Source organism: Asparagus officinalis, chromosome 10 (genome assembly GCF_001876935.1).
Source record: "Asparagus officinalis chromosome 10, Aspof.V1, whole genome shotgun sequence".
NCBI lineage: Eukaryota > Viridiplantae > Streptophyta > Magnoliopsida > Asparagales > Asparagaceae > Asparagus > Asparagus officinalis.
In genome coordinates this window covers 1,255,932-1,266,875 of record NC_033803.1, presented here as the reverse complement: position 1 = coordinate 1,266,875, position 10,944 = coordinate 1,255,932, and the positions used below count along the sequence as shown (strand labels likewise).

General features: G+C 32.8%; 1 protein-coding gene across 2 annotated transcripts; it reads right to left on the bottom strand.

The window, feature by feature from the left end:
• Positions 780-10,691, bottom strand: LOC109825950. 2 transcript variants are annotated; one of them, XR_002243142.1, is made up of 4 exons: positions 10,595-10,691; positions 9,441-10,058; positions 7,755-7,892; positions 780-1,091 (listed from the first exon to the last, which is right to left on the bottom strand). XR_002243142.1 is itself a non-coding variant. In XM_020392874.1 (2 exons), the coding sequence occupies exons 1-2, from the start codon at positions 9,840-9,842 to the stop codon at positions 1,087-1,089; spliced, it is 402 nt and encodes a 133-aa protein (XP_020248463.1). In that variant the 5' UTR covers positions 9,843-10,152; the 3' UTR covers positions 780-1,086. The 2 variants fall into 2 exon arrangements, 1 of the variants encoding a protein (XP_020248463.1); XM_020392874.1 differs by lacking the exons at positions 7,755-7,892; positions 10,595-10,691 and having other exon boundaries at positions 9,446-10,152.

Below are 10,944 nucleotides of genomic sequence, written 5' to 3'. Positions count from 1 at the left end.
GCCCTTTGATCAAAACTAACGAAAATAGACTAAAATCCTTGGTTGCAGACGATGAAAACCACGGTTTATGAAGAAGTAAAAGTAAATTGTCATTGGCTCGAAACGGACGAAAATTTACAAAAATCATGGGCTATAGCCCATAAAATTCACAAAATTTGAATATTATGTGCAATAGCGAATGAAAATCACGAATTTTGAAATAGACATTATTAATTGCCATTGGAGTGCAATGAATGAAAATTAAAAAAATTGTGGGTTATATAGCTGATGAAGATCATAAATTTTAAAGTACGCATAGTCACTTGCTATTGGAATGAAACTAAGGAAAATTGCAGGTTATAAACTATCAAATCAATGAAATTTGAAATTGTCATAGTTAATTGTCATTGGGTCGAATGAATGATAGATAGTAGACAAAAATCATGTATTATTATAGACCAAGAAAATCATTAATATTTAAGTTCGCACAATTAATTACTATGCGGCGAAAGGAACTAAAATGAACAAACACCACAAACAACTCATGAAAATTACAAACTTTTAATTATGCATACTTATTTGCCATTGAATCAAAGAACATAAATTGACAATAATCATGAGTTATAGCCCATAAAAGTGGTGAAATTTGACATACGTCATAATCCGTTTCTATTGGATGGCATGAACTATATGGTGAAGAAAATTGCAGGTTATAGCCCATAATAATCGCGACAATTGAAGTTCACGAAATTAATTATTACTGGGTTGAAATGAAAAAAGAAGTCAAATAACTAAGCATATTTCAAAATTGGAGAGGATTCGGATCCACTCCAATTGTTGGAACTATATTCGATCTGATTGCAGCTACAACTATTCGAACAAATTTTTATTACAACAATATCCAAACGTACCTCTAACATGCGCATGATACTTCAACGCTTCCTATCCAAACACAACTTTTACTAACTCTAAGAGATTCATAGTATTAGGATAACAAACTATAAACTGAACTATATAATATACACGTAAACCCTTGTGCCATATTACTGTGACAATGGATTAGAACTGTGAAAATTTGAGTCTGTGTTGTAAAGTACGCACAACATACTAACCTGAAACCAAATAAATAAATTTTGTTAGATTCAAGAAAAAGAATTAATAAATTTTCTATATCCATCATTCTTCATATTTTACATATGGTAGAGTAGATGTATGTTTGTATGTAATCAAGGACTTAATATAGAAAAGGCCCATCAATTAGTTAGGGAATATATACTATCATACATAGGCAAAATCTCTACCAAATATAACGGAGGTAGAATATGTACCAAGTATAGTTAACAAATTTCTTACCCAAACACATATAATTAACCGATCTAAACAACAGTGTTATCCTTTTACAAGGGTAATTATCATGTGAATGACAGGACATAGAGCCTGAAGCATGTGATAAATTTAGATGAGGGTTGATTCCTAATCTTATTGAATATCAACTATGTTTTCTATATCAATCACAAATTGTTATGAGATATACGCACTCGAGCAATCCAAGTTCAAACCTAAGACTCCCAAATACTGAAAAACTCATTTTGCAAGAGTATCAGAATTCGAAAAGAATTCCAATCTCCATATGAGTTTGAATCTATCACAGATTTGAAATTTAATTCATTAGTAGTTATCTACTATCTACGAGATATCAAGTTAATAAGAGAAATAGAGAAAAAAATAACACTTCATCTGTCTTTATACAGTCCAAATAGCTTTCATGGCGTCTCGCCCTTCTTCATCCTCAATGATCATGCAGTCCAGAGGCAAGAAACGATCGGTAGCATCGATCCTGCCAGATATCATCTCAAATATCTTCCTAAATCTGCCTCTCAGATCCATAGCCAGGCTTCAGCTCGCCTACAAGTATTGGTATTTACTAACCTCAGACCCGCTGTTTCTTCGTTCCTTGAGTCGTTGAACAACCCTTCAATCAGCAACTCCAATATGTGATCTTAAACTACGTAACTCCAGCTAATGCACCGTGTCTGCATATGTGTCACTTTGGCCATGTTGACAACGTTGATGACAACATTGATAGCATCGAAATCTCTACGAGCAATGCAAGATTGACTGGATTCAAAGATAAGGGTATGAGCCTTCGCATTGAAGCTTACTGCGATGGATTGGTATGCTTTAGTTCGTATGGGTCTTACTGTATTTGCAACCCACTGACAATGGAGTGGATAACTGTTCCACGGTCATCGTACAATACAGCTCTTTGTGGATTCTACTTCCATCCCTCAACAGGAGAATGTCGACTGCTAAATTGTTCTGACAATGTGGTGGTGTTTACTCTGGGAAAACACTCACGGAGAGAAATCAAGAGCTCTTTTGAAGACAACACAGCAATTTGTTCGCCGTCTGGCAATTTAATGTGTGTAGTGCATCCAGTGTATTGTGCCAACCCTGTATTGTTCAGCGGAAGCTTACACTGGACTCCACACTCATATCGAGGAATATTGACGTTCAACACAGACTCGGAGAAGTTTCGAAAGATGTCTGTTCCACCCACAGGAGCATGGTACAACGAAGCTCGTGTATTCAGGCAAGCTCATGTGTTAGAGATGGATGAGCTGGGATTAAGCTTTTGGCAGTACGCTGGTGGATGGGAAATAGGCACAAAAGGGACAACATAAAGGAAGAATGGGTTAGACAGTACACCATCTCCTTCAGAGATCAAAGTATGGAGCAAGCTTTCCATTATTTCAAACCTTTATACGTTTGGAAAAATGGAGATGTGCTGCTGAGAGTATCGGGTCGGAATCTAGCTCTTCACAATCTCGAGCTCGAGACATTCAGAGAATTGGACCTCCGTATCAATAAATAAAATTTATGATTTTCATTGGCAACACACGATTTTGATCAATTTTCATTCATGTCGACCAAATGACAATGAGTACATATAGTTCAAAATTCATGATTTTCATGGATTGTAATTTTTGTTCGTTTCAACCTAATGTACATTAACTATGTATACATCAAACTTTGAAATTTTCATGAGGCCATAACCTATAAGTTTTGTCAAATTTCAGTCATTTCGGCCAAATGACAATTAAGTATGCATATTTCAGAATTCACGATTATTATGGGCTATAACCCATGACTTCTAAAAAAATTTGCTCATATTGAGTGACCAAATGAAAATTAACTGCACACCAAATTTTGTGATTTTTATGGGATGTAACCCACGATTTCATCAATTTTGTTCATTTCGACCAAACGACAAATAAGTATACGGAGTCCAAATTTATGATTTCGCAATTTAGCTTGTTTTGATCAAATGGTCATTAACTATGTATACATCAAAATTTGTGATTTTCATAGACAATAACCCACGGTTTTTGTCAATTTTCATTTATTTTGACAAAATGACAACTAAGTACGCATATTCCAAGATTCATGATTTTATGGGCTATAACTCATGATTTTTATAATTTTTATTAAAAAAATAAAAATTAAGTATGTGTACATCAAATTTGCAATTTTCATGGGGTAACCCACGATTTTAATCAAATTTCGTTTATTTTGACCAAATGACAAGTACATATAGTTCAAAATTCATGGTTTTAATAGGCTATAATCTATGACTTATGCAATTTTTGTTAGTTTTGACCAAATAAACATTAACTGCATACATGAGTTCAACATTCATGATTTTTATGGGCCCATGATTCTTGTAATTATTTCCGTTTTAACTTAATGAAAAATAAATGCATAGACCAAAATTTACGATTTTCAAGAGCTATAACCCCTGATTTTTGTTAATTTCTTTCATTTCAAGCAAATGACAATCAAGTATATGAAGTAAAAAGTTCATGATTTTTCATGGTCTATGACCAACAATTTTTTCAATGTTTATTTGCTCCAACCAAATGGACATTTAGTATGTGTACTTCAGAATTAACAATTTCCATGGGCTACATAACCCAAAGATTTTTGTGAGATTTCGTTCATTTCAACCAAATGTCAATTAAGTACGCATAGTTTAAAATTCATAATTTTTAATGGCTACAACTCACGATTGCTACAATTTTTATTCATTTTGATCCAATGAAAATTAAGTATGTGTATATCAAAATTTACAATTTCAACCCACAATTTTAGTCAACTCTCGTTCATTTAAACATATCAACAATAAAGCATGCACAATTTAAAAAGTCATAATTTTCATGGGCTATAACTCATGATTTTTAAAAAAAATTGTTCGTTTCGACCCTATGAAATTAAGTGTGTACGTACAAATTTGCGATTTTGATGGGCTACCAACGATTTTAGTCAATTTTTATTCATTTTGATCAAATGACAATTAAGTATATGCAGTTCAAAATTCACGATTTTAATAGGCTAAAACCCATGATTTTTGCAATTTGTGCTTCCTTACACCAAGTTGATATTAAGTTTGAGTAAACAAAGCTTTACAATTTTCATGGGCAATTCAACTTTCGTTCATTTCGACCAAATGACAATTGAGTACATGTAGTTAAAAATTCATGATTTTCATGGGTTGCAACCACGATTTTAATTAATTTTCGTTCATTTCGATCAAATGACAATTGATATAGGTACTTAAAAATTTATGATTTTCATAGGCTATAACCTACATTTTGCATCAAATTTATCATTTTCATGAACTACCCGTGATTTTTATCAAATTTTGTTCACTTCAACCAAAAGACAACTAAGTACGCAAATTTCAAAATTCATGCTTTTTCATGGGTTATTGCACATAATTTTTACTATTTTTGTTTGTTTTGACCAAATGGAAATGAAGTATGCATACATTAAACTTTGCAATTTTCATGGGCTATTTTCGTTCATTTTGACCAAATGATACACAGTATTCATGATTTTTGCAATATTTGTTTTTGCATACTTATGTTTTTGCATTATTTGTTTGTTGCAATCAAATGCATTTACTATTTGTCCATCAAAATTTGCGATTTTTATAGGCTATAGCCCACGATTTTTGTCAAATTTTGTTTAGTTTGTCCATCAAAAATGCATTTACGATTTTTGTACAGTTCAAAATTCATGATTTTCATGAACATATCCCACTATTTTTGCAATTTTCGATTGTTTCAACCAAATGGATATTAGGTATGTATACATCAAAATTTATGATTTTCATGCTATGTTTTCCTCAAATTTTCGTTGTTTATTTCAACCAAATAGCAATTAAGTACACATATAGTTCAAAATTGATGATATTCATGGATGTGTGATGGGCCTCACCAACACCGATCGGGGGCCTCAACCACGAGCCCTGGGGCGGACCATAGCTAGACCGCAAGTGGCTGGGGCTCGACCAGAGGCCACAGTTTTTACAATATGTGCTTGTTTCCACCAAATCAAAATTAAGTACGAGTTCATAAAAAATTACGATTTTCATGGGTTATAATCCACGATTTTGTCAAATTTTTTGAAATTTGACCAAATAGAACTAATTACGCATAGTTCATAATTCATGATTTTATTAATGGCCTACAACTCACAATTTTTGTAATTTTTTCTGTTTTCACCAAATGGATATTAACAAAATGTACATGTAAGCTCAGAATCATTATTTTCATGGGCTATATAATCTATGATTTTGCAATTTTTGTTCGTTTTGACCAAATAGAAATTAAGTAGGCGTACATTAGAAATTGTGATTTTCAGGGCTCTTATGATTTTAGTCAATCTTCATTAATTTCAACCAAATGACAATTAAGTATATGTAGTTCAAACTTCATAATTTTCATGGACTACAATCAGCTATTTTTGTAATTTGTGCTTCTTTCCACCAAATGGAAATTAAGTAAAAGTAAATAAAAATTTACGATTTTCATAGGTGTATTAACCAATGAATTTTAGTTGGTTTTTGTTCATTTCAGCAAATGACAATTGAGTGCATGTAGTTCAAAATTCATAATTTTCATGGTCTAACCCACAATTTTTATACAAAATTTATTTATTTTGACCAAATGGACATTAACTATGTATACATCAAAATTTATTCATAAACTTAACTAATAATTTTTGTCAATTTTAAGTACAAATAGTCAAAATTCATGATTTCCATGGGCAACAACCCACGGTTTTTACAATTTTTGGTTGTTTCAACCAAACGGAAATAAAATGTATATATCAAAATTTGTGATTTTCACGGGTGATTTTAGCCAACTTTCGTTCAAATCGACCAAAGGACAATCAAGAATATGTAGTTCAAAATTCATGATCTTCATAGGCTAACCCATGATTTTTGCAATTTTCATTCGTTTCAACCAATTGGACATTAACTATGTGTACATTAAAATTTGGGATTTTTATCAGTTGTAACCACAATTTTTGTTAAATTTTGTTCATTTTGACCAAATAGTAATTAAGTATGAACAGTTCAAAATTCTTGATTTTAAAGGGACATAACCCACAATTTTTTGTTCAAATTTTGTTCGTTTCAACCAAATACAAATGAAGCATGTACACATAAAAATTTGAGATTTTCATGGGTTATAACCCACAATTTTTGTTAATCTTTGTTCATTTCGATCAAATGACAATTTCGTACATGTAATTCAAAATTCGTGATTTCCATACCAAAAATCTTCGCATTTTTTTTCATTTTAACCAGATGGGCATTAACTATATGAAGTGTAGTTCAAAATTCATGAACATCATGCGCTACAACGTATAATTTTTGACAAATTTCATTCATTTTGACTAAATGATAATTAAGTATGCATAGTTTAAAATTCATGATTTTCATGGGCTATAACCAATAAATTTGCAATTTTTGTTCGTTTTCACCGAATGGAAATCAACACATTAAAACTTGCGATTCTCACCTAATGGCAATTAAGTACACATAGTTCAAACGTTATGATTTTCATGGGCTATAACCTAAGATTTTTACAATTTGTGTTTGCTTCCACCAAATGAAAATACATGCAAGTAAAAAAAATACGATTTACATTGGCTAACCCTTGATTTTAGTCAATGTTTGTTCATTTCGACCTACTAAAAGTTGAATACATATAGTTCGAAGTTCATGATTTCCATGGGCTATAACCCATTATTTTTGCAATTTTTATTCTTTAATATCAAATGGACATTAACTATGTGCACATCAAAGTTCGCAATTTTCATGGGCTGAAGACTGATGTGAAGCCCGAAGGTGTCAAAATGTTGACTTTGGTCAAGTTGAATGCATGTATGGTGGAAAATCCACTTATAGTGATATCCGAGGATAGTTGACATGCATGGCTCGTAGCATGGAGGTTGTGAGTGTATATAATGGTCTTGTTAAACATATGGTGCTCTGCATATGTTAGAAAGATCATGCCTATGTTGATAGCCATGTATAATATTGTTGCGTGGTTGTCAGTTCTACTCAAAAATGAATGAAGGAGAATGGTAAGGATTCATATGTGAGTATAGTCCTGTATTAGATAGCATAAAGGCTAAATTACGATATTACTATTTTTCTTTTACCATTTTGGTATTTTTTTAGCTCCGATGATGTTTTGGTTTTTTTAAGCAAAATGTGCAATTAGACTCAAAACTTCGCCATCAGCCAAAAAGCAGCAAAAACCTCGTGCGATGTTGTTAGTCAACATGAGGAAATTGTCAAAAGATCAGTTAGCATACTGGTAAAAGGATGATAATTATATGAATCTTATGCAACAATGTTGAATCCACTACAAAGAAGCAAATTTTGGGACAAAGAAAGGGAGGGCATATGATATTACCTTCAAATATAGTGAAGAGGAAGCTTGAGGCCAAAAACTGCTAGAAGAAAAAAAGGTTTCACACCTTTCTTTTCACCACAGCAAAGTTGTGGGCAAATTGCATATTTGGCTCAGAAAAATGCCAAAACGTCGCCAAAGCTAGAAAAATACCAAACTTGTGAGAGGAGTGTACAAAAAATACCAATTAATTTAGCACATAAGAAAAGGGTGTTGGGTTTAAATAAGAGTTAGGGCCTATACCTAAAAGTTCAAACCTCTGGGTTAAAACTAATTCCTAGCCTTTGTTTAAAGCCTATTAACTCCGGGTTAGACCTGATGACAATTAAGTACGCATAATTCAAAATTCATGATTAACTCATGATATTTGTAATTTTTATTTTATTTGTTTCGACTGAGTGAAAATTAAGTATGTATATATCAAAATTTGTGATATTCATTGCCTATAACCTACACGCTTGCCAAATTTCATTCATTTTGACCAAATGACGATTAGCTATGTATAATTCAAGTTTAATGATTGTCATGGCTATAACCAAAGAATTTTGTAATTTTTTGTTCATTTTGATGAAATGCATTAAGTATGTGTACATCAAAATTTACGATTTTCATACGCTATAACCCACAATTTTTGTCAAATTTTGTTCATTTTGACCAAATGACAATTAAGTATGCATAATTCAAAATTCATGATCTACATGGGCTATACTCCACAGTTTTGCAATTTTTGTTCTTTTCGACCAAATGGAAATTATGTAACGTCTACATCAAAATTTGCGATTTGTCAAATTCAGTTCATTTCGACTAAACAACAATGAAGTACACGTAGTTTAAATTTTAAATTTATGATTTTCATGTGCTTACCCATAATTTTTGTCAAATTTTATTAATTTTGACCAAATGATAATTAAGTATGCGTAGTTCAAAATTCATGATTTTCATGGTCTATACCCACGACTTTTGCAACTTGTGCTTGATTCCACCAAATGGAAATTAATTGCAAGTATATAAAATATATAATTTCACGATCAATAACCAATGATTTTAGTCAATTTTCATTCATTTCGACCAAAGGACAATTAAGGTTACCATCTAAATCCCTCTCCAGGTTCAAATGCTCTTATGTAGGTCATGGCATACACGAATCTCTAATCTATTTTTCCCTTAATTCTAAACCCTACGACAAACTACACCTCTCTAATCGATCACCATCGTTGTCTAGAAGATTTTATTGCATTAATCTAATGGTCATTTCCTTCAATACTAAACATTTATTCAGTTTCCCTCTTTTAGAGGAAAAGAAATCTCCATCCTACTTGTCTTTTTGTCCACATACGTATAATATGAATAAATTAAAACGAAAGATACAAATCATCTACTTGCATGAATCACTATGTAGTTCAATTGGAAAAGATTATGTTTGTTTCTCAAAAACTATAAAGCATTGTCCTTTTTCCCCCTTCATCTTTGATCTTGTCAGGGTAACAAACCATTATACAGACATCTTCATATACATTAGTAACTATTCTGACAAGTATCTCATCACAAGAGGGAAAAATCCTAATGAAATACGTGTCCAAATGAGTATGAAGCAGTTTACTACAGTTTTTAACTTATTCAATAAATTTACAGAGTTCGTGATAGAATTTGTATAGCTGTGAGTTGTAAACTTATGCTCATAGGAATTACCTCACCTCTACCAAGATCCATAGACTTATGCCAGAGAATGCATGTATCTTCTATTCTCAGTTCCTGGATTAAAGACAGGCTATGCTCCATAGAAGCCAGAGTCACATGCAGGTCATCGCTGATCATAAACTTATCTCCACTCTTGACAAATAGTTTACCAGCATCAACATCCCATTTGGGCCATCTTCTAATCAAATTCACAGTTAATTCTCGACAGTGAGGACATCGCACATTCGGAACAGAGCGACCGAAGCATGTGGGCTTGGCATGAAAATCACGCTTTTCACAAACATATACAGCCATTGGCTTAGCCATCAGCTGCAGCGCTTTGAGGGAAGAGAAGCATGATCTTGCATGCCTTAGCCTGGAAATTTTGCACATTAAGATTCTCAATGCTCTCATACAATTTGTCCAGGCATCCACTATAAGATTGTTTGTTGAGGAGTCTGACAATGGTTCCCAATGGAAAATCGCACAAGCTGAAGAGTATGTCAACAAAGTTGCTGTCCGCTTCGACCAGCACCACCCTTTGCTTCACCTTGCCCACCAAAAAATTCACAGTTACCTTCTCCATGGTGAAATATGTGACCGAAAGATCTAGGTTATGATTTTGAATCACTGCTAAGATACAATTTACAATTAGTTTACAGATATTTTTCAAAACCAATTGAACTTGTCTTTTCCGCTAATGAACCAGAACCATTTTAAAAAAGTACATTCAAAATCAATTTTCTCAACCTTCTATAAACCAATCCTTTTGAATCCCTAATTTTTTTTTTCAAAACCCTAGTCTCGAAAGAGGGAGGAAAAGACCAGAAACCTTATCAATTGAGTTGCATTCAATAAAAATTCTTGCTTTCAGTAACAAAATGTACCAACTGTGGAAAAACCCTAGATTATACCAAGAGCAATAAAAGCTAGACGAAAGAACTTACCTTTTTAAAAAAATAAAAAAAAACCCTAGATTCAAAATTAAGTCTTTCAAAATTTTCTATACATCAATCCTTTTAAAACCTAAATCTCTCAAAAGCCAAGACTCGAAAGAGAGGAAAATGTCAAGAGAGAATTCATGCTTCAGTTCAAAATAAATGAACAAACTGCAGAAACCCCAGATTGATTAAGGAGAGAAACTGAATCGAGACGAACCAAGATACCTTCTTGTATTTGGGGATAATTTCTAGGGATTTGCTCCTCTCTCTCTCTCTCTCTCTCTTCCTCGCGATTTGAAACAGCGAGCGAGCGAGAGGCAAATGGGCGAATTTATGGAAGAGAGCGAATAATACCGTGGGGGGGAGGGGCGGGATTAAAACCAAATTGCTGAAATGGGCCATGTGTTAGAAAAATAATTTTAAATGGGCTTTGTAAAATAATGTGGGAAGAATATTTCTCTCTGGGAAGATACTAGAATTATCAAATTCTAAATAACAGAGAACAAATATCTGAAACTAGAAGCAGTGAGTAAATAACATCCATATTCTCATACATGTTTCACTTTGCATTCATG

What these genes read in the sequence shown, in the direction of transcription:
- LOC109825950 (XM_020392874.1), bottom strand. Translation starts at nt 9,842, where the DNA reads ATGAGAGCATTGAGAATCTTAATGTGCAAAATTTCCAGGCTAAGGCAT.